General features: G+C 39.7%; 1 protein-coding gene across 1 annotated transcript in view; it reads left to right on the top strand.

Annotated features, from left to right (window-relative positions):
* The window catches only part of ABH1 (ARM repeat superfamily protein), a 154,322-nt gene that overhangs the window by 86,690 nt on the left and 42,680 nt on the right, over positions 1-24,952 (top strand). The window contains exons 9-11 of the mRNA XM_087676835.1: positions 4,094-4,296; positions 24,372-24,442; positions 24,545-24,629. Of these exons, the coding sequence (XP_087532961.1) occupies positions 4,094-4,296; positions 24,372-24,442; positions 24,545-24,629 (359 nt within the window). The remainder of the gene's footprint in view (positions 1-4,093; positions 4,297-24,371; positions 24,443-24,544; positions 24,630-24,952) is intronic.

Below are 24,952 nucleotides of genomic sequence, written 5' to 3'. Positions count from 1 at the left end.
TTGGTACTTCCCCATATATGAGTGTCGGTCCTTGTTTACCGCATCACTCCTAGGGGCGTTTGTTACCTCACCTTGGTATTGATGCATGTGGACATAGTTAGACTTGTCGATGCACTTTTTTCCCTCGCTAGGGGTCTTTTCCCTCTTTTTTTGTATATACGCCCATTCACTCCAAGGAGAACTTAGTCTCATAAATCTTCTACCTTAGTATTTCTAAATACACTTTATGTTGTGTGCTTTCAAGTGTCTTCTTCTTCTTTTGTGTACATCAACTTTGGAAGTCACAAAATTGCAATCCAGAGTATATAATTAATAGTACAAATGGAATACTCTATTGGATTGCATACACAAAAGAGATTGGTGTCTTTTCGTCATTGGTAGTTCTCTTTGAGGGGAGGGGGTTATGGCCTCTAACATGAGTGCTTAAGGTCATTAGCTTGAGCTATGCATATAGTGCCTCTAATTATACCAATCATTTGCCTCTATTATCTTAGTGTGGTGATTGGCATCCTTGTATCCCAACCTTGAAAGAGACTATTGTAAGAAGACTAAAAACTATTTCTACGCATAGCTACACTCATACTGCATAAGGAGCTGTCCATACGGTATGGTTCGTACTGTACCGTATGGTATGATTGATATGCTTCGTACTAAAAAATAGTTGTTCCTGTTCATAGACTTTGTACTAAAAAACAGTTCTTGTTCTTTCCCCTTCCGAGGAGTGACAATTGGGGTGCAACCAGCTGTTTTTTGACTATTTTTGACCATTTATGACTATTTTCTTTTTAGTATTTTTAATGTTGGCCTATGCATTATTATTCTGGCTTCAAAAATGTGTTCTATCATCTTGTCCAAAATAATCAAGTTCAAGTCTTTTTGAAAGAAGATGTTGTTTTATCATACTGTCCCTTATAAAATCTTAAGGTACTGTGGCATTGTATCATACCATATTGTGCCTTTCATACTTGACAACTCTGCTTCTATGATGGAGTAAGGCCTTCCCTATTGCACTTGTATTTTAGTTTGGATTAGACACCACTTGATCTTTAGGTAAGACCACTTTGTAGGCTTATGCATTTGATTGTTATGCTGTAGATTGAGCCACAAATTGTGATTTATTTTATATTATTCAAGTACGTGTGAGCACACGCTAGTTTGTGTTGTCGTATGTGGGTGTGACCACCCTGTATACCTCCTTATAATCAGTAAGGGTCAAATAGTTAGGTGTATCCCTCTTGATAAAGAAAACCGCTGTACTTACAGAAATAGCCAGGGAACCTTCATCATCCTGCTCAAAATACAGTAGAAAATTGCATGCTTTAGAAGTATTCTTCAATCTGTTACTACTAGCCAACCCTAGTTCATGTAAAGTATGAAGTACATCTCAATTGCATGCAAAATTTCCAATCAAGAAGTTTGGAATATACAAACATCCATTTGATGAGAGTTGTCTCAGCAGTAGAGTTGCAGATACTTCCACATAAAAGTATGAGCTACATTTCAATTGCATGCAAAATTTCCAAGAAAGAAGGTTAGAATAGACGAAGATTTTATTGGATAAAGGCTATGTTACTGAAATCTTTGTACAAATCCATGCATCTTGTCATTGTAGATGGCTTTAATGAAGAGAACCAGAATTCAAACCTAGGTCATTAAAATACAACTGAAGTGCCAATAGCAGAGTTGCACGGATAGTTTCTTGAAGAGGAAACTGAATGTGCTGCTAGAGTGGTGAAAAACGCAGGCTGTAAGATCTTGGTTGGTGGGGTCAAACACAAGATAAGAAGACCCTGTACTGAGCAGGGCAACCAGGGATTTGCCAAAATGCACAAGTGTCTGGCATGTACAGAGTTGGAGCCTGGAGGGTGGTGGAATGGTAGCAGCTTCAGTTAAAGAAAGTGGAAATGTTGTTTTGTGCTATGTGCTGATTGTAACTAATGGTAAGGCAGCTGCCTTGGGCTGTGTGTAGACTGCAGGGTTTGAAAACTGAGCAGAGCATGCAACTGCTAGTGAAGGCTAGCAGTTTTAGGACCTAAGAACCTTGGCTGAAGTGAAAGCTGGTCTGCTCCTGCAGCAAATGGTGTACGGAAGGGTGTCACATGAAATTGCTGTGCTGTAGGACTGCTGCAACATGACAAGTTGGAGTGACTGGGAAACACAACATTTGAGCAGACTGGTGTTGAGAATCATTTTGCTATCACATGTACTCTCTGAAACATCTAAAGAAGAACTCGATAATATCCATGGCTTCAATGTGCCACTGTATTATTAAAGACATTTATTGTCTTAAGGTACCATGAACACACGAGTGGCAGAGAGAGCAGAAAGAAAGCATTGGGAGGTTTGCTACATACTGTCTGAACTGGAAGAGCACAAAGTCGGCTGCTGAAAGACAGAGACTGATTGTGACTCTATGGCGATAGACCGACCAGCTACAAATGGCTGCAATTTGACTTGTTTCATTCATTAAAGGTTCTATGAGTACTTATTACTGGTGTTGATGATCTGGCAACACTTCTGAAGCCTTCACAAGGATGTCCTTTTAGATCATCTTGAGCTGTCTGATGAGGAAAGCATTTAGCACTGCCCTTAGTACCTCTTTGAGCCAGTTTTAAAGTGAGGTTGTGAAGGACAATAGGAATAGAAAAAGGAAGTAGGTGTGAAGATTGTGAAACATAGGTGGGAGTCTATGTTCAAAAAGGTCAATGGTCCTGTCTGAGGAGGTGTCTCCAAATTTGGCACTGAGGAAATGAAAGCCTCCTGAGATTGTTGAGAAGCTGGCTGATGTTATTTTACCCATTTGAGTTTTTGACCAACTGGAAGATGGACTCAATATTTCATGTTGTAAGTTGGCTGATAATCAGGGCCTATTTCTTTATTAATGTGTGGTCAAGAGGAGGTTAGTTTATTGACAAGGACACTCAGCTTTAGCTCTTGGTTCTTGTATAGGTGGTCCTGTACCAACACAAGTAAGATATCTGGCCCAAGGAGCTAGAAGCACCTATAAAGCTGTGGTTTTCCCATTTTAGATGTCATTTGGTTAGATGAGTCACAGCTTACCATGACTTTGCCATTTCTTGAGACGTAGTGAGAGACTCTACAGGTGAGGAAAACTGCTTTTCAGTAGGAGAGTGTGTGAGGTTAGAGAAAGTACAGAAGCTGGTTGGGTGCCTGTCCAGTAAACGGAAATAGAGCTGCGGAAATAGAGCTGGATGCCTCTTGATAGAGCTGCATACAGGTGGAAAAGAGTGGACAACTAGAGGTGTAACATGTTGGTGGGCCAGATAGAGCAGTGCAGCATGGGTGAATGGGCTTGGAGGGGTTATGCCAGTCTTATCAGCTGCCAGTTGGCAGTGAAAGTGGCAACTTGGATCAGCCTGTCAGATCATCTAGTTGGACTAGCCAATCAGACAACTCAGACAGACCCCTCTCCAAAGCTTGGTGACTTACAGTTCTCTATCCTCATATTACAATCTCTTTGCTTTTCATTTGCAAGCTGGTGCCTTGTGCTTATCCTGAACAGATTGTTTTAGACATGGTCTTTAGAGCTACTCTCTCTTTTTCTTCATGTTTGTGCACTACTCTCGAAGGGTTGTTTTGACCCATAGAGTGAGTAGGTGTTTGTATAGAAGAATATCATTGTAGATCAAATGTTGTTAAAATTGTCAATCTGTTATGTGGTTGTCTCTGAGTTTGGCAGTGAAAGTGGCAACTTGGATCAGCCTGTCAGATCATCTAGTTGGACTAGCCAATCAGACAACTCAGACAGACCCCTCTCCAAAGCTTGGTGACTTACAGTTCTCTATCCTCATATTACAATCTCTTTGCTTTTCATTTGCAAGCTGGTGCCTTGTGCTTATCCTGAACAGATTGTTTTAGACATGGTCTTTAGAGCTACTCTCTCTTTTTCTTCATGTTTGTGCACTACTCTCGAAGGGTTGTTTTGACCCATAGAGTGAGTAGGTGTTTGTATAGAAGAATATCATTGTAGATCAAATGTTGTTAAAATTGTCAATCTGTTATGTGGTTGTCTCTGAGTTTGGAAAAACATAGAAAGTCTCACATGAATGTTGACTTTGTTGCTTGTGCTCAGTTCCCAGACCCCATCTCATATTTGAGGCAAGGTTGGCTACATGTCAGAGTCATCACTTTGGCCCTATTGCATGCCTCAATCCGCCAGAGGCAGCTCACAAAGGGACGGAAGCAGCAGTGAGTAAACAAAGGCAGGAAGCTGAACATATGTTTCCAAGGCGGATGAGGCGCATTAACATCTTTCCTGAATCAAAATCAGATGGGGTAAGTGGTTGGCTCTAAAAAAGATGTGAAGATTTTAATGATACAGATGGAGAGAGTGTTTTGTAAGATTAAATCAGTTAGTGCGCTTTTTCATAGTTGATCAAATGATTGGATCCAATGGTATAAAATGTCTCCTCTTTATTTTGACTTTCATATTCTAGGGAAGATTACCATTTTTGTTTTTTGTGTGGACAAGCTTATGGGTAAAACCAAATTCCACTTGCAAACCATCATCAACAATTTCAAAATTAGCTTGCAAGTTTGCATTCTTGACTGTCTGGAGAGCCAGTTGTAGAAGTGGTTTTTGCTGCTTCATCAAGTATACCTAAGAACTGCCAAGAAAGGAATCTGGCTTCTTGTGTAGAATGACAAAGTCTTATTAGAGTCGGCCTTTTGGATAAGGATGGTTGCATTGGAATTTCGCATAATCTGGTGAGAGTGGGAGTGCCACAGCAGTGAAATGATCAAAAAAACATTCTTCAATGCACCACCTCTTAGTAGTGAATTTGAGAGTGGGAGTGTCACATCAATAAAATGATTAAAGAACATTCTCTAATGCACCTCCTGTTAGTAGTGTGCTTTTGCCTCTATTACTAGTTAGGAGGTGAAAGCAATCTAAACTTTCATGTACATGTCAATTGCTCAACAAGAGTAAGGGAAGTATGAGAGATGAAAGTGCTTTAAAAAATTGACATTTGTTAGTCAATATAAGTGGAGATCTGGAGGTAAGAACATTGGAGATTACTTTCTCTCAGAGAAGTTTTGGACTTTCTTTTTGCTCTCTTGCTAGATCCCTTGGAAATTCAGTTAACTGTCCTCTTGTAAAATATATATGCAAATGCACCAGTAGCTGTGTACCGATCCAGATTTTTTCGAAACATATGATTAGCCACTGCATAGAAGGCCTTATAGGAAAACATCGTCTCACTGATCTTTCTTAAGATGCTCATTCTAGTATGTCTTGTTATAGAAAAGTAGAACCTTTTCTGTCTACATATACAATATTTTGCATTTTGATGCCAAAACCTAGTTTATCAGTAGTCAACACAATAAACCCCAAATACTAAAGGAAATGCTTTTTCAATGTCATCTTGCATGATCAAGACATCTTGGTTGGTATATTTTGTTGGGAATAAAAGGCCACCAAGCCTTTGATATGTGCTTGGGTGTGAACACACCCTTAGCACTTGTACTTTACATATAACTATCACAAAAACCTAAAAGAGGTACAACTCTTTGTATCCACACATCGTGCATCTTTCTCTTTCTCACTCTCTACTGCTGCTCATTCTTTCTTTCTCTCTCCGCCATTGCCATTGTTGAATATCGCACCTCCACTACGCATCAACACTATATATTTGGTGATGGTCGACACAATATACCCCCAAATAATAAAAGGAAATGCTTTCTTAATGTCACCTTGCATGATCAAGACATCTTGGTTGGTATATTTGGCATACGCAATCCTAACATACACATTAGCCCTAGATGATGTAGGCAATAGTATCACTGGTGCTCCCCCTCGCCCCCCAAAAGGAAAAAAAACACAACCACCCACCTTGCTACTAGCTTTGTGGTAGTACCAGCTCCTCATACTTTCCCTCAGCAACCACAGCTTATGATACAAGAAATCTTCCATTGTCGCCCGTGGTTGTACACGATAGTGGCGGGAGATGTAGAATTTTTGCTTCCCCTATACGTGGTGATCTTTGTGGTCTGCAAGTCAAGGGGTGACAAAGCTCACCTACTTGCACCACCAGATGGGCCCAACTATGCCTTCTTTCTTTAGTCTTCTCACTCAGGGGCTTGGTTGATAGCTCTAGGGGATGAAGTCGTGAGGGACCAAGTAGTAGATCATGTCTCTTAGTGGCTAGGAGAGACATGATTAGCACTACTAGCACAACAATGGCTAGAATGTTGGATAGACATCAATCAGTGGCATGGTGCTGAGGCCCCACACTTGAGCATTAATTTTTTGAACCCATCTCCTATGGATCCTACCGATGAATGTGATCAAGTGGCCACTTTCCGAGGCCACCCGATTGTCTTGTGTACCATAGGTCGACCATGGTGGGATGGAGTTCACCCTCTAGGCTTGTGGCAAGTTGAATGCACAAGCCCCACAACTCCTCCTCCTCCTCGTCTTCTATGTTGAGTAGGAGTTTGTTGCTTGGCAACTAGTAGCCTTAACCATGAGTTTTAACCTTGCATGCTAGAAGTGAACAACTTCCACTATAGTGGAGTGTGTGTTTCCAAGAAGTTGACTGTGAGGCAAGAGCTATAGCTAGGACGGATTGACATCTTGCTTCTTTAGGAGCATAAGCTTTTCATTGCTTGGGCTAGTAGGGTGGGGAAGGTGCTCCCAGGTAGATTGCGCATCTATTGGGAGCACTCCATCGCTGCCCATGGCAGGAATGGAGGAGTTTGCACTTCTATTGGTTCAAGTTTGATAGCTTTTGTGAGACTGTGGGATGATTGTGGCAAGGAGGGTCCTATGGGCAAGGCTTGACTTAGGGGCCTTGTGTCTTGGGGTCCTTAATGTCTACGCTCCTACGGAGATCCGTGCAAGCACTAGTTTCTGGGTGGAGGTTGCAACAAGTCTCTTTGTGGTTGATTGTTGGATTGTTGGAGGTGACTTCAACAATCTATAGACCTTAGAGGATCAGTAGGGCCATGGTAGAGATTTCTAGGGCTTGGTGCAGGAGGAACAGGAGGCATGGGAGATTTTCGTTCTTGTAGTGGGTGTACGAGATGTGTGGAGGAATCCTGCCTTCCACAAACGAGACGGTTCTATGGAGTTCTCCTAGGGCTACAAATGGTTGGGTGGCGCCCTCTTGCAGTGGGTGGACAGGTTTTATGTTGGGGAGTGGGGGTGCTCTAGAGGAGGGCAGGTGGGGCAATTGGTTGGGACCACCCTTTTTGATCATTGTCTGATTCTACTCACACTAGATGTGCTTGTTTCAGCACTGGATGCTCATTCTTGGCATCCTAGATTTGATTTATGGACGGGAGGAGGTGATGAGGCAGATTGAGCAGCTCTAGAGTAGGGATTGGGTGAGGGGTGACCAAATTGTAGAGGAGGTGGTAGAGTTTCTAGGGAGTTGAGCAACATTTGCCAAGAGGCAGCCATCTAGGTGTGGTAGTAGCTAGGAGGAGGAGAGGACACTTCGGAGAGATCTAGCAGCTATCCAAAGAAGATGACTCCACGAGGCACTTGGAGATCCCACCTTGGATATATAGGAGCTTTGAGTGTGGGCGGCCCTTGTGGGCCTAGAGGACATGCGCTCAGAGTTCTCCTTCCACACCTCAGCAACATTTTGGGCGCGGAAGAGATACATGATGTGCAGAGCTCTTCAAGGCGCACTAGCCATGTATCTCGAAACAACAAATCCAAAGTCTTCCTAATGAACATGGGAGGGTACGCTCCTGCCCGAAGGAGGTGATGGAGCTTGCTATGGTCTTCTACAAATAGCTTTTTTAGCAGGAGGCAGTATTAGACATGGTGCTCTGATGTAGATAGCAAGTGTAGGAGTGCATCCCATTCCTTGCGACTGAGCTAATGGGACAAGTGAGCCATTCATGAAGAAGGAATTAGTTGAGGCATTCAACACATAGGATGGGAAGAAATGCCTTGGAGACTAGGAGATCATCAGCTTAGGTCGTCGGATGCTAGGCAACCTCTTAGGAGGACTAGTAGGTCTTGTCCGCTTGGAGTTGTCTCAGTGGCAGCAGATCACCTTGTTGTGAGTGACCTATAGAGCCTTGGCCAATATGATTGGCAGCAAGCTTTGCCCCATTTTTCAAGACATCATCCATGACACTTAGGCAAGCTTTGTCTAGGATAGGAGCATCTTGGACAATGTCTTTACCTTCTTTAAGGCTACTAAGTGGGCTCAACATAGTAGCCAGAGGATGGTTATGCTTCTATTGGATTTCAAAGAGGCCTATGATAGGGTTGATTAGGACTTCTTGGAAGGTACTCTAGCACAATTGGGTTTTCCCTAGGAGTGGATTAGAGGGGTATTTGCTCTATATGGATCAACCACTAGCAGGGTACTTGTAGGAGGCAGGAAGGGGGAGGAGTTTTGTTTGGAGAGGTCGGTTTGGCAGGGCTGTCCTCTAGCCCCCTACCTCTTCCTATTCTTTGTAGAGGCGATGTCCCACTTTTTCAGCTCTCGAGTGAGCAGCCTTCAAGGTCTTAGGCTCCCAATGAGAGAGGAGACAGAGATGGTGGAATCGGAATATACAGATAGTAAAAGCCCCAGATATCTTTGGTCCTTGTACTCCATTACACGATGGAGAGGTCCTAAGACCTCATGGAAGAGGCAATGATTCTTTAATTGTATATCATAATACATTCTACATTTGCATACGTAGTGCTACGTCTTGAGCTATTGGCTAGAGTTTACATATCGTGTCCTCTGTTGGAATATTTGCTCGGGTGTATGTCTGTATTTGTGGCCTAGAGGAGGTGCAAAATTGTCTGATAGTAGTTTGCATTTTGTGGGAGAGGCATGTGTCTAGTTGCTGCGGTCGGACAATAAATCCATCCTTAGAGAGATTCGGGAAGTGACTCTAGTAAAACTTCATCTTTGCTGATAGAAGGGGAGGTAGTTGGATCCAAGTCCTTCTTGTCTCAACTCTTTGAACGTCAACTTTGATGATTGAATTTACCTTAGATCAGTTGAGGGGGAGTGTGGGGCAGCGTAGGCTATAGTCAAAGGGTGAGAGTGGTCAAATGTCCAGCCCATGCAACCTCATCCAACTCGCCATCTAGGAGTGTCGATATTTCCTCTCACCTATTGTTGCTAGTTGTTTGCAGGAGGTCAACGCCAATTTGGGATATCTTTGGTGGGAGCTTACATAACCTATGTAAGGTCGTCACAACTTTGAAGAGTTCCTCCCCAACCATAGGTGCTTCCTTCAACTCTGCTTTGACACTAGGGTATGAAGTGGAGGGCTTACTCCTGATCATGTGTGGTATCATAATCCTCAATGGCCTTGTATATCATGTATGATTTAGGCTGTAACCCCAAAGTTCAGCTCCATATAGCACATTGGGTGTGACTAAAGTGTCAAATAGCCACAATTTGGTGCAGTTCTTAAAGCTGTATATAAGCATACTAACTCTCAAGGGGTCCTAGTGCCACATAGCCTTGCACCAACTAGGCCTTAAGCCACCCACCTCTGCGAAAATCTCAGCCTAGAGAAAGTGATTCTGAGGTATACATATTGTCTCACGTGCTCTAATGCATCTCCTTATATAGGACCACCCATGGTGCCACAGTTTTGTAGACCATGATGTTGGTCTTTTTAAGGTTCACTGTGAGATCTCTATCTTTGTAAAAGCCATGTAGTGCATCCAAGTGATGTTGCAAGCCCTTTGGTGAATTTGAAATGAGTAAAATATCATTTGTGTGTAGTAATATCAATGTTAACACTCCAGGCAGACTAGCTCCATTTCCACCTCCCTTATCAATATAGTCTGACACCTCGTCTATGTATAATCCAAATAGTGTGGGTGAAAGCAGATATCCTTGTTATACTCCTCTGGTGTCAATCCTCTTAGACATCTCTCTAGGTGTTCGTACACTGCCTCTCACTTTCTTGTACAATGCATAAGTACCTCACTGCATACCCTCTAGTACTCTAATGTCATGTTCTTTGCATGAAATTTCTCAAGGTACGGTGTCAACAGGCTTATGGAAATTCAAAAACCAACACTAAATCCTCTTGCATTGAGCTTGGCCCTCTTGAATAAGCAATAGAAAGAGGTAGTATATGGAGCCAAGTTGGTCTAGGAGACTTAGGTGTTTCCCATGAGCATCTTCTCATGAAACATTCAAGGCTTTTACAGGCATATGCTTTGTTATAGTTGCTATCGCATGAGACATCTTATTGGAGAATTGATGGATGTTTTTATGCTACATAAGCATCAATTCTTTGGAGAGAGGATATCATAGTGGGAAGTTATTACCATGGTGTAGCTTCGTTTCTTAGGCTTTGGAGTGTTGAGATGTAGAGAGAGAAGATATGTAGCAATGTGCGAGAGAGAGAGAAAAGACACACCATGTACACTCCCAAAGACTATATCATATTGATCACAATCTACATATATATAGGTGAGACCTTGTCTAGATAGGGTGAGCTATATATAGCTCCAACACCCCCACTCAAACAAAGGTCTCTAGCTATGGATGGAAAAACCCTTGGGGAGCACAAGGGAAAAACTCGAGCTCCTATAGACAAATGTACAAATATGATCAAGAAGGATTATTGTGTGCATGTAAAGTGAATCCGTGCATGTGAAGCGAAACTAAATATGTATGTACAAGGACAATCAAGAGGTTTGAGGTGTATGTGTATGTGTGAAGTGTATGGTGCCTACAAGGAGTATATACAGTGGCACTACAATGTCATAGTAGATCAATTCCCAAAGATTGAAGTTGAGACAACTCCAAGTTTTGAGCACAACAGAGTGAAGCATGTCTCATTGAGTCCTTTGGTGAATATATTTGCAGTCATTTGATCATTGGACAATGTTCAATCATGATCATGTCGTTCTTTACTTCATATTGAACATAATGATAATGCACTGTTATATGTTTAGAATTGTCATGTTGAACATAGTCTTTAGCAAGACTAATAGCACTTTGGTTATCACATCGAAGTGGTGTGTTGAAGAGAGGAGGATGGCCAATATATGATAGAACTTGTTGAAGCCATACTAACTCTTAAGCCGCTAAAGATGCAGCTACATATTCAGCCTATATAGTGGAAATAGCAACATGAAATTGTTTCTTACTAGTCCAAGAAACAAGACAAGCCCAATTTGCATCTGTATAATCCAAAAGGTAAAGTGAATGTAGAGAATCAGAGTTTTGTTAGCGTCGATAAACCAACTCAAAATCTTTAGTGCCTTTCAAATGCTTCACAACTCGTTTAGTTGTAGTCCAATGTTTAAGGCATGGAGAACTAAGATGTTGCCTGAGAAAATTTGCAGCAAAAAGAATGCCAGAGCAAGAATTTAAGCCAACAAATTGAAGACATCCAACAAGATTAGCATAAGGTTGATGTAATGCTAATTGTCCATTGTTCTGCAAAAAGTGAGAGTTTTTGGCAGAGCTCACAAGACAAGGAGTACTAGCAGGATGTGCAGAATCCAAACCAAACTCTGAATAATATTTTCAATGAACTTTGTTTGACGTAGTAATAAAATACCCTTTTCTCGATAACATTGAATCTGAATACTAAGACATGAGAGTATGTCTCCAAGATCCACTATGTCAAATGCAAAAGATAAAACTTTCTTTACTTGAAGGAAGTTGAGATTGTTAGAAACAAGTATGGTATCATTCACATATAGAGCAAGAATAACAAAACTATCATTGTAGTAATTGACCTATAAGTTAGGATTTGAAGAACAAGAGGTAAAACCTTGTATTGTAAGGAAGAGATCAATCTTTTGATACTAAGCTCGTAAAGATTGTTTGAGACCATAGAGTGCTGGATGAAGTCTGCAAGCAAGATTTTTCTTATGTTTGACTACAATAAAAAAAGTTCATTTGATTATCATCGATAATCATTTAGATTGCAAATATGTTGAATTGTAGATATACCTTGCTTGGACACCCTAAAAGTTTCTATTTGGGAAACTCTTAAGGAAACACCTTTCTCAAGAAAACCAGTTTTTGTGATGTACTGGGACTCACAAGCTTTATTCTTAGCAAATTTATGTTTAATTTGGAGTTTGTGTCAAAAGTTATGTTCGCTCAGGTAAATTGGACTTGAAATAGAAAAATAAACATGACAATTGCTTTTCATGCAGACTTCTATGACACAAGTTTCGTCATGATTACTCTTGAGTTTTTTCCAAAATTAGCTAGATCATCATATATTCTTGGCTAAAAAGTAAAGTGATAACATTTTGATTGTTGTTCATATTTCTCATCTATGTTGGGCCGATTTATTCTCGCACATGTTTAATCTATTTTGGGTCGATTTATTCTTGCTCACGTTTCATCTAACTTGGGTCTCTTTTGGAGTATACTCTTTGAACTAAACGTCTTTCTTTCAAGCATAGCTTCTGTGTATGACTTGTGCTGCACTTTTAGCATTGTTTCATATATGGTGTGCAGATTCTGTGATCTCATATTGTCCGTATTTTCTCAGCCAGCTCTGTCAAATTCTATAATCGTCTACGGATTTCCTGCTGGACAACATTCCATCCCTCACTTTCAAGGATAAGGATTCCTTGGATGGAAAGTAAAGATGCTGCTAATTCTTGAAGGCAATGACTTGCATGACATTGTTCTTGGTAATTGTGAATGTCCGCCTCAACCAATTGATGGGGCTCATGATAATACCCTTGTAACTGAAGGACTTATCTTTGAAGAATGGCAAACTGTTTATAATAACTGGGTTAGACGGGACAAAGAAACTCATTGTTTGATGCCATGTTGAGATGTAGAGAGAGAAGATATGTAGAGATGCGCGAGAGAGAAAAGAGACAAACCACGTACCCTCCCAAAGACTATATCATATTGATCACTATATATATATATAGGTGAGACCTAGTCTAGATAGGGTGAGCTATATATAGCTCCAACATGGAGTGGGTGCCATAGAGATTTAGGTAGGGCCACTCATTTGTGTAGGTGAGTGGTGGTTACATGCATTTGATGATTGGGATGTTCTTGTCTTAGAGATGACCTTATGGGTGCTCATGAGAGTAGGTGAGGCACTCATCAGATTGTTGGTCATTTGCGCTATCATAGGGACATGAATTTTGGATGGTTTGCTTAGCATTTGATTTAGTTATTGATCAAATGTGCAAATGTGCACATATGTTGTGCGAGTTAGTTAAGTAACAATGATAGGCCAACAACCCCGAGATATCAATGGTTGTCTGGAACCGGTCTATGACTCACATAAAGTGGTAGTTCCTTCAATTAACACCTGGGCTTTACACACACACTCACATACACACATACACATACATAAACAGAGACCTCACTCCCTCACTCAATACCAGATTGGCCCGAAGACTGGCGCCCCTCTCCGTATTTCTTTATCAATTAAAAAAATGGAAAGTTACAAAAACGAAATGTTCCAAAATACATAACTTGTGAACAGTTGGTTTTTATATTTTGTGAGTAAATCCCAGCTGCATAAGGATAGTACAGCATGACCAAAATAACATCCCTTTTAGGAAAGCATTTTTTGTGACCATAACTCAATGGTTCATGTGTAGAATTGCAGTTTGCAGAACTTTGTGTTCATTGTTCTTACTGTCCAGCATATCTACAACAACATCCCTTTTAGGAAAGCATTTTTTGTAAACATAACTCAATGGTTCATGTGCAGAATTGTAGTTTGCAGAACTCTGTATTTACTGTTTTTACTGTCCAGCATATCCAGAACAACATCCCTTTTACTTTGGCATCATTTTAGTAGTAAAACAATTCCACAAACAGCACTAAATCAGAGCTGAAAAAAAAATGTGTTCTTGTGTGGCATGGTCATCACTTTCTTTAGTTCCTGCATTGGAGAAGCCAACAGCTGCTCCTCAACCTGGACAGTGAGGCTCTTGCCTCAGCAGAAGTGCAAAGAAAAGGAAGAACTGTATCTTTGATGGAATCAGCCTATCATGTAGAGCATTTCCTCTGAGAATAGAGAGAGAGTTGACCAGAGGGAGCAAGCTCTATCTCCGTATATGAGTCAGAGACGAAGAAGTACTTTCCATAGCTGATGAACTTGCAGCAATTTGCCCTTAGCTCCTCAAAACTTCATTCTCAGATTTGCCCCTTATGCCTATTACGTTTTTTTTAAATGCTCTCTCTCTCTCTCTCTCTCTCTCTCTCTTTTGGGAATTTGTGCCATATGGCATACATATAACAATTTTCCTGTTTAAACCTTCCGGTCTAAAATTCTCCATGATCGGTGCAAAATTTGACCTCGGCACAAACCAAAGAATTAATCCTTGTGCAAAAACAAAGATAATGACGTGAACAGATTCTGGGGTCCAAAAATTGTAACTCCCTAAATTTTAGGGATGGTGACCCCTGCATTTCTTAAGTTTTTTTGAGCAACTTTTATAATTGCAACCACATCAAAAAGTGTAATGTGCCTCAGTTACAATGACTTTTATTCCATGGGCATTCTCACATGTGCATCTTCTGTCTTGGCCAGGCTCATTGTCTTGCACCATCTCTAGTGGCTAAGTACGCAGTCCCAAACCACTGGCATTCTATTCTTCAGTGCCCATTCAATCCGGTCCCAAGGCTCAGACAAACCATTAGTCCAATTTGTCTCAATGGCTGCCTCTTCTGGCCATGCAAAGATTCCGCCTTAATCCAAGAGAACTTTGGGGGTAAAAAGCAATATCAACTAAAGAAAAGAAAAATAAAATATTAATATAAGTAAATAAGGAAAGCAACTGCAAAAAGTATCACCATCCAGTGACATTGTCAAAGGAAAAAGTTGTAATAAGTTATCTTGGTTACGTGCTAAGTGATGCATGGCTTTAGTTTGGGTCTATGGTATTTAATTAACCATTAAATGCCCAACAGTGACATAGGAACTAGACATTAATTGATTGATTAATGCTAGTTCAAGGGCTAATTTATACTTGGGATCACTTGGGAGTCAAAATGGCCTAGCCAATTGAATTATGGATTGACACATTTAATTTTTCGGCCAGGGAGAAGGTTTGAGATTAATGTTCAAAATTTCTGCTTCTGAAAATTAATTAAATGGCTGAGAAATCTCATTAGAAGGTTGCCACTTAGCAAAACTTGCCATGCAAGTGATGAAAAGGCTATTAGAGGCTGGTGGAGGGTCATTCCAGCCATTTTAGTTGATTGTAGAGTTTGAGAGAGAAGAAAAGAGTGCTGTCCAAGCAGGTACCAGCAGGTATTGGCCATTTTCAGCCAGCCAGGAAGGATTCTACTGCAGGCAACAACTCCAACGGGAATGGTAGCACCTGGAGATTCATTTGGGACTGGGTGACATCCATCTGAGGCCTCTTGGCTGTTAGGCAACAGCATTCAATGCTGTTTCACAGCGGACAGCAGCTCATTCTAACACATTCTCACGATAGAAATCAGAAATTTCTCTCCCTTCAGCTTTCTCTCTCCTCTATAAGCAATCCCTCGGCAGTCCTCAGCCATTGACAGCAAATTTCAGTCATAGAAGGTGGGCAGCAGAACATTTGCTGTTGTAAACCCTAATTCACAATAGAAATTAGGGTTTAGCATCCGCTTCCAGTCCTGTGCCAGAAAATTGATGGCTTAGTACTTGAAATCAATAGCTGGAATTCAAGGAATTTCGAGAGATTTCAAGAAGCCAGCAATCCCAATTAGATTTGGGGCTAGATTTGACCAGCTAAGGGTCAATTGGAGACCAATCCCTTGTTAGATGAAGGGGAAAATTGATAAATAGACTTGTTGGTCATTGTTGATAGCTAGAGGTATTGGAAATTGAAGGAGATTGAAGCCTAATCTAAGTGTACTTCATCCAATATTAATAGAATCTAAAGAAATATGGCAAGGGGCTCTGATATTGTGGCGAACTAGGATTGTACTATCCATGATTAAGTAGTAATGTTTGTATTTCAATTTATGTGAAATTTATTGTTTGCTGTAGTTAGTGTTAGATCAGGTTATCTACCACCCTTTTGGAGGAGGAAGGCTGGTTTCATATGCCCCTAATGATGAATGAGAAAGAATACAACTTTGAATCACTGTTAGTCTCTACCTTGGTTTTAAGATTCTAGAGTCAATGGGGATATTAATATGGTAGAGGCCTTAGAGGATACATGATATCATCAGAGAAGGATAAGATGGCACTTGGGAAGATTATATATATATATATATACATATATATATACATATATATATATATATACATATATATATACATATATATATATATACACATATATATATATATATACATATATACATATATGTGTATATACATATATATGTATATATACATGTATATATACATATATATGTATACATACATATATATGTATATATACATGTATATATACATATATATGTATATACACATATATGTATATATGTATATATGTATATACATATATATACATATATATGTATATATACATATGTATATATACATATATGTATATACTAAGAAGTGTAGAGAATGAGAATTGTTGAAGCTAGCGTATTGGAAGATCATATGGCTGAAGTAAGTGTGAGTGGCCACAATATTGTAGGTTTCTTCCTCTTGACCAAACTTGTAACTTGCATTAGCGGACTCATTCTTAGTTGTTTCTTTGATCAAATTAGAGGTTACAAAAGAACCATACATGGCACTAAATAGAGAGCCTCCGGATACGCTAGCTACATCCAACCACAGTAATTAGGTACAATTTGTCCGATTCGTTGATGCACTGTATTGAATGTACATTAAAACAGGTCAGATAAAATTCTGTGTTTCATATGGCCATCAAGAAATACAAATAGAATTAAGGGATAGTCTAGTGAATATTACTTGTTTTAACACGATCGCCTTAGTTCACAAATATACATGAGAGTGAAGTTTTAAGTTTTAAAAATACTTCATGAACATAACAAGTGGTTGAGACAAAATGTATACTCCAATTTTATTTATGAGATATATACAATAGGTCAAAAAAGAGTCTTGGGCAAGTTACAAGTGACAAGTATCATATGCAAGACTCAAGTACAATAGAGTAGGAGATACAAATTTCAAGACTCAAAAAGCATCTAGATAGTCGAGAGTGCCAAGGCTACTACTCAGATGAGTCTTTAGACTCGTCTCTCAAATGAGACTCATATTCATCACTGTATGGAACAAAATTACATCACTAAGGAGATTACCATGCTCATTATACTTTGGTTCTCGAAGAGGAACATCCTTTGAAACACAAGCAATTGGACTAGAAAAGCTTTCAAAACCACGTCTCACATAGGTTCTAACTCCTACTTGTGTGTTGCTATTAACTACAATGCCTCGAGGAGTGACCCATCTTTCCCCTATGAGTACGCGATACTGGATGATCAAGCTTCTCCAGCTTCATGTAGAGCTCTTTGAAGATGGTGTCATGCTCTTTGTGTATGTCTCTCTCTCTCTCTCTTTATTTTTTCACAATTTTGAGTGTGGCCCATGTTAACTTGAACTCATCTACATTCACCTGAAAATCAAAGTTGAGATATATAATATAACTTAAAAATTTATATTTTTGGATTTAAAATAAGTATAGACTCAAGTTCAAAAGTACGTGCTCTGCCATCGTTATTTCATGGATGTATCTAAGAATACGTAAGTTAGAATGACAATAGATAAGTCGTTTTAATAGCTTGGTGCTAAGTCTGTTTTAAATCTTGGTGTGTATAAGAGAATAAAGTGACCAATTTCTCTCATACGTATCACATAAACTATTCTTTTTAAGTTAACAAAATCACTTCAACTTATTAAAAGTGAAAATTAATAAGAAATTAATAATAATAAGATTTAGATTTAATTTACTTGAGTCAATACTCTTAAAGCCATCTTTTGCATGTTAGATAACTGATACCCAAGCGACTTCTTTGAAAATAGTGGCTTGACCAAGGAGACCCTTTCCCAATACATGGTGCTAGGAAAGGTCATTCCCCTTTGGTCTTCATAGTTGATTCGCTCTTGGAGAAATGGGCCATGCACATCCTCATTTAAAGCCTTTGGGAGATAAGCATCTCTATTCAAGGTTAGCTCTTGGTCTATGAAGAGGGAGGGGCTATTATAAGCAGGATGAAAGAGAGCTACTAGGCCGAGGAGAGGTCACTTTATCCATTTCCACCTCTTTTCAATGAGGTGGAGGATGTTGTCCCATCGCAAGGTATCATCCAAAACAGCAACAATGTTATTTTTTATGGAAAAAACCAATAGGCATAAAATTAGAAAGATTGAATCTGCATTAAGAAAATCTAATTACAAATCAATACAATGGAATCCTTGCATTAAGAACGGTAGAAGCCCTAATCTCCTCTACGGCTCCGCTCATGATATGAGTGTGGAGGCCTATAGTGGTGCCTTCCGTATCCGTTATGCGAAGAACCCTATGCAAGGGTGTGATCACAATGACTACGGCTCGCACGTTCGCCCAAAATGATTCTTTTAGGCAAAGCTGTTGAATGGCTTTGCTCTCCTCCATACTTGCCACAAGCTCCTTGTCTATGTGGGCTTTAAATTCCTTGGACACCATACACTTTTGCAACTTACTTTACATGTCATAGTCGCTCGAGGAGCAACCGTGTGATGGCAAAGCGAGTTTTTGATGTCTTTTTTAATTTCACATTACTATACATGTGAAAAATAGCAAGCACTTTTACCTTTTTTATGTTGAAATTGATGATTGCTTTTGCATCTGTTAGAATGTTTTCCACCCACTCCAAGTTGTTCATGCCCTCCATGAGAAGGCCAAGGTAATGTGTGGCAAAATGTATCCATACTGTAGAGGGAAATGTTTTCTCAAGCAATTGTCCCATCCTTCGACAATTCGAAGCATTGCTAGTGATGACTTGGACAACATAGATTGGTTCCACCTACATACACATAGAATATAGTATGGCTTAGAGGTGGGTATTTGGGTAATGGAGGTGGAGATAAATGTAGAGAGAGAGGTGGAGATGTTTAAGATTCAAGAAGCATAAAGTTTAAACCATAAAACATAAAGCATAAAAAATAATATTCAAGAAGCATAGAACATGAAAGGTGATTGATTGAACATAAAATATTCAAGAATGTACACTTACCGCTATAATAACTTGTCGGATGTGCTTGTGGATGAATTGGCTAGTCATCTGGTTCCCTTTCATGCTTGCATCCATGGCATGCAAGGAGTAGGTGCCAAGAGGGCAAGAAACAAGTATATTAATAATCTCTCTCTTCTTTTGGTCCATCCATCGAAGAGAATGGAGCACCCCTATTTCACCCAACTGGCTCAAATGGGCTCAAAGGCCTAATGTAAATGCTTTTATTTAATTTAAGCTCCTCCATGGAGAGAGAGAGGACTAACGATCTGCACACTGTGATGACTTGGAGAGATGACTGTTAAGTTGCTAGTGAGGACAGAGAGTGTGAGAACTGAGAGAGAGTTCTGGCACAGCCATTTCACGATTGTTGGGCTGTCAACAGGGGAGGGACTGTGTGCAGGAGCTTTCATGCGACCATTCCTTATTATTTTAATGCACGTATGGGGTTCAGGGGGCACTATTAGTTATGCACACGTGCGTATTTGTGTGAACTTGGAGTACTGATTAGGGCATTCAGTCTGATTAATAGAGAACAGGGTTTAGGGCCATTAAATTAAGGGTTATGTGGTAGGCATCAACCTCAGTTGCAATATAACACATCAATTAATGTATAAAGATTTGTGTTTGGCTGGGCGGTGAATTGTGACAGCTCTTCCTTCTTTGCAAAAGCATTTTCTGTTTTGTCTCTTCTCCAGATTTGATCGATTGCGTCTTTTTTCTGTGCTCTCTTAATTGTGTACTCTAGAGTGTGCTGTTGTGAACACCCTAATTTGTGCGCAGTCATATCAGAAATTACAGCAACCTTCCACACTGCCACATGTGGGAGCTCCCAGCTAGCATCATTTTGTGGTATAGTTGGAAAACCAAATATTTCCATGCCATAGATCTATTGGACATTCCCACTGCAGAGACTCTTTCCAGAATTTGAATACAGATTATCAGGACCTAGGATTTTTGTACTTTCTTTCATTGTTAGCCACACATGGTTTGGCATTGTAGACCTCTTGATAGGCTATTCACTCGGACCTTGTAATAGACTTTCACTTGATTGCATTTTTCATATTATTTCTGTTTTGAAAGTTTCCTACAGGCCTGTTTGTACTGTGCCTTGAGATCCTTTGTCAGCATTGGATTCATCGATAGAATTTTCTTTTCTTTGAAAACAATGTACAAGGAGAATAGACTTCATCATAAAGTGTGTACCTATGCCTGCTTGCACACACATAGGGGTGCACATGCAAGCACGTGCACACACAATGGATTTAAAGGAGCTTGCAAAGGGCCTAGGACGAGTATAACTCAATAAGTTAAGAGTGTAAGATTGTGAATCTGAAAACATAGGTTCAAATCCTGTTACTTGCCAGAAATATACTATTTCAATGTGCTTGTTTGCTAGCAGCTGTATTTTTTAGTATACAGTTTTTTATGAGACTTGAATCACTTTGATAAAAGCCTAACATCCAATATCAGCTTTAATCAACTAATTATGCTGGTTTAGGGAGATTAGAGCCTACCATTAAAGTGATTGCATATGCTTCTGGGTTGCATGTAGAGAGTGGCAATCAAACAATGACTCCTGAAGTGATCCCTTATAAGCCCTAGTATCTAGCCCAATCAAAGAAGTACGAGTGGTATATCACGGCATCATGAAGAATGCCAAAGAGCCATAAGCACTTCCCAAATCACTAGTGAGAAAAAGATCTCTCAAATATGCTAAGTTTAAAAAAAAAATTGTTTGTGTTTTTTCTGCCGCCTGAGAGAAGATCATGTCTTGTTTCTTGTGGTGCCGCATAGTATACAAAAGTCGATTATGCCATGCACTCTTTGCAAGGAAGCTACCCATCTAAAGGGCTCCAACCGAACAACACGAAAGGAAAAATCATTTGAGAGGAGCTTGCTTTTTGAAATGCAATAAAGATGCTTTTGCCACCATTTTAATGGTTTATCCATAGGCCATAAAGCATTGGTGTGCTCCTAGATTCGTGGTATAGAGAGGATGAGAAGATACATTTGGTTTAGCAAAAAGTGTATGTAATAATGAGGCCAATTGAAATCATATAAGCAATCTGCCACAAAAGCAAGCCTCGCATTTGTCCCACATGGCCATGGATACTTGAGGTTGAATCAAATATAAAAGCATTTCTAGTCCGCCAGATGTGCCAATGACTAGTCCATTGCATTAAGTGAAAGAGGCAAGGATGATGAGATAGCAACTTGGTTGTGGAAGGCATCTTGCTAAGGACTCAAGAATGGACATGTATTCTCTGACTTGTCAGCAAGGTCCACACTTTGGAAAGGAAGGTTCAAACTTGTTTGGCAATCGAGCAAGAAATGAAAAGATGAACCAACGTCTCATCACAAGCAGTACAAAATATACATTTGCTCCGGGATATCTTTCAGGTGTGTAACACATTGCATGTGGGTAAACCCCCAATGAGAAGCCGCTAGAGACATGATTTTTCTTGATAGGGACAACTCCTGTATGTAGTGGATCTTGAATGTATTCAGCATGCATCCAAGGAAGTGTGCTGACAATATGTTCGCCATGAGGTCACTATTTAGTGTACTAGTAATTGTGAGATGTAAGCAAATGAGTATGAGTTTCACCCGGGCATTGGAACTATACTTTTGCATCAGCATATGATTAATCTAGCATGAAATTTGTCTCAATTTTGAGACAAAAATTTTGATAAATTTCAGCTCAGTTTTTGATCAACTTGAGAAACATTTATGGTCACTTTTGGGATCAGTTTTACATTAGTTTTTGCAATGAGTTTGTGATCAATTTGGGGTCACATTTACAACAGTTTGTGATCAGTTCTTAGATCAACAAGTGATCAGTTTATGATCAGATATGCTCAGTTTTTAGTGGTTTACATTTGGTTCCATGGACAACAACATATGTTATGATGCCATTGATGTTTTAGCCATGGTCTATGTTTGGTTATGCTATGCTATGGTTTGGTTTTGCCAGATGAGTTGAGCTCATGAGAAATAGACATGTCACATGATAACCTGGCAATGTTTTAAAGACTCTTTGTGAGTCTTATGTTATGTTATGATTGATTTGTAATTTTCAGCATGTGTTGGGTATATGGAATGGTTGAGTAATAGTGCACAATGTTGTGTTAACTATGATGCCTTGTGGAAATTTCAATCAAAAAACGTCCTTAGAGATTGTAAAGAGGCATTTTAGTGTATTTAGCTTGCAAGAGAGAGGGAGGAGATGTTGCTGGTCTGATTTGCAACCGTTGGAGGACCTTCTAAGGCAACCAGGGATAGCAAAAGATCAATCAACAACAAGTGACAGCATCTACAGGCTGTTGAGACATGGCAATAGTAGTAAATGAGTGATTTTCTTCAGTTCTTTGCATCTACAAGTTGTTGAGATAGGGCAGCAGCACTAAATGTCAGATTTTCTTTAGCTTTGCGAGGAAAGTCTGAATTTTTTCTCTCCCGAGCATTCTCTCTCATCTCCCAGCCTTTCTTCGAAGATTACAACATTGAGATTACTAGATGTTGAGAACTTTTAGATTTCTTTGCTGTAAACCCTAAACTTCAGCATAAATTAGGGTTTAGCAGCAACCTCAGGAAGCATGCCAAAAATTAGAAGCTCCAAGACTTGGATTCAACAGGGCTGAAGTTGTTTTTAGTCAAATTCAAGCGGAGGGACCAGCAAATCAATGAATTCGGGGCATTTTTTATCTCCATCAAAGCAGGTGAAGGCCAATTGACTGCGTGAATCAAGAGACAAATTAGATTGAAGACTTGCTTGTCATTTTGGATAGCAAGGGGAGTTAGAATACGAAAAAGGATTGGGAGAATCCCATCGTACATCAACTTCTTCTTCAATTAAGTTAAATAAATACCAAAAGGGGTGCCAATTTTGGGGCCAACAGGTTGTTCATTGTCCAAGATTGTAAGTCAATTTGTATTTCTCAGTTTTGTAATGAATGTTATTGTTGTAACTAAGTTGTAATTAGGGAATTACTACCCATCCACGGAAGGAAGGTTGGTTTCATATGGGATCATGCTACTTAGTTGCATTATCACGAGCTGACAAACTTTGTTAGCTTTTTCAATAATCCATCTCTTATCCTCCACCATTTTGTGATAAATCTGATCAGGTGACACTTGTAGAAAATCTTGGGTTTTTACTAAAGCCCAATTCAACCACGGAGATGAGGGTAAAGAAGCAGGCAAGGGAGGGTGTCTCCAAAGCTGGTTCTCCAAGGCTGCTTAGAGGAGCTTGTAGCCTCTTGGTAGTCGGAAGTATTGGCCAATGCAGCAGTAAGAATAGACCCTCACTTGTCCGGGGTTAGCACCATCATGTATTGTCTTTAGGCCCAATCTCACCATTGTTGCAATTGCTTGTGAGGCTAGTCAACTAACCTAGATGTGGCCAAAACCTTTGCTTCCAAAGAATTCACTTCCTTTTTAAAATCTAGAGGGCGCCATACAATAAGGAGAAGAGATTGTTTCCATGATGCAGTCAAGTATGCTTTGTGTGTGTGTGTGGTACCCACCCCCCGACACCAAATATATGATGATATCTTTACTTTCTCTATCTTACATCTAGGATATTTTAGAACAGTTCTTTCTTTTTCTAAGATTCTCTTACATGTTCAATAATAAAAAATGCATATTTTTTATGTGTTCTAACAGTTCTATATAGCTTACGAATTCTAAGTAGCTAGAATCTTATATGATACCAAACATATGAAAGACTATATACCATACCACCTCGCAAGGCAATGTGATCCCAACTTACAGAGTTGAATGCTGTCTCAATGTCCACCTGCACTATGAGTAGACCTTGCTGCATATGTTTAGGATACTCAATGTCAAGATACACGTTACCAATATTATCAGTAGTTCATCTTTTGGCATGAACTTGTATTGTACTTTTTAGGTGTCTTTTGGAAAATGTCTCGAAGTTCCTTTTTCTGTGGGTCTTCTTAAACAATGAAATCCCTTTCTCTTCCTATGTCATTTTGGTACTCCTTGTGGCCCTAATTTAGGGTACATTTATCCATTGAGGTAATACGGATTTTTCTTGGGGCCCCCGGGGGGGCATTTTTTGGGGGGGGGGGATGCAAGAATCATATCATGGCTTTCTGGCTGGATTTTATAAAATTGGTTTTTTCGCATCGACTCTTGTTGCATGTCTTTTTGTTCTTTTATTTATTTATTTTGATTATGGTCTAAAATGTATGCTTATTAGTGATCTTGCCATTATACTGGTCTTTAACAGAAATCCGTTTTGAATTTTATATTGGACAGCACATGGCTCCAATTGATCGCTTTGTCATTGAGGAGTATTTGTTGGATGTGCTTTTCTATCTCAATGGCCGGTAAGTTTTTTGTTTGGAAGAATTATTTTCCCTCTTTGTGGTGTTGGAAGGGATGTGTAAGTGGTCTTGTTGTAATTCATCTGTCCTTTTTGGCAAAGCTAGTCGCAAAGAGTGTGCAGCATATATGGCAGGGCTTCCTGTCCCATTTCGGTATGAGTATCTTATGGCAGAGACAGTTTTCTCACAGGTATATTACCCTCCTTGCCCTCCTTTTTCTCTTCTTGCCCTTTTGTCATGGTTTTAGAAAACTCTCATCTTTGTTTGGTACAGTGATGAGGAATATAGCCTGTTTTTGAGGGTGTTATAGCTTGACTGAAAGTTTCCTCACTATGTATATTGTTGAATGCTCTCTTACTTTATGTGTGTTTGTGCTTGAAATGCTACCTAGGGTAATGTAAAATAAGGTACTGAGAGACATCGGGGTGTGGGGAAAGAAGAAGAAAAGAAGGAAACTGATGCTAATGACCAATCCATGGTATATCTCATCATGTCTTTAGGGGGCCAAAATGA

Source organism: Lygodium microphyllum, chromosome 4, assembly GCF_053477565.2.
Source record: "Lygodium microphyllum isolate KBCC chromosome 4, Lygodium_microphyllum_v1.1.10, whole genome shotgun sequence".
In the NCBI taxonomy this organism is placed as follows: Eukaryota; Viridiplantae; Streptophyta; class Polypodiopsida; order Schizaeales; family Lygodiaceae; genus Lygodium; species Lygodium microphyllum.
Note: the sequence above shows the minus strand (reverse complement) of the source record. Positions and strands in the feature narration are given on the sequence as shown.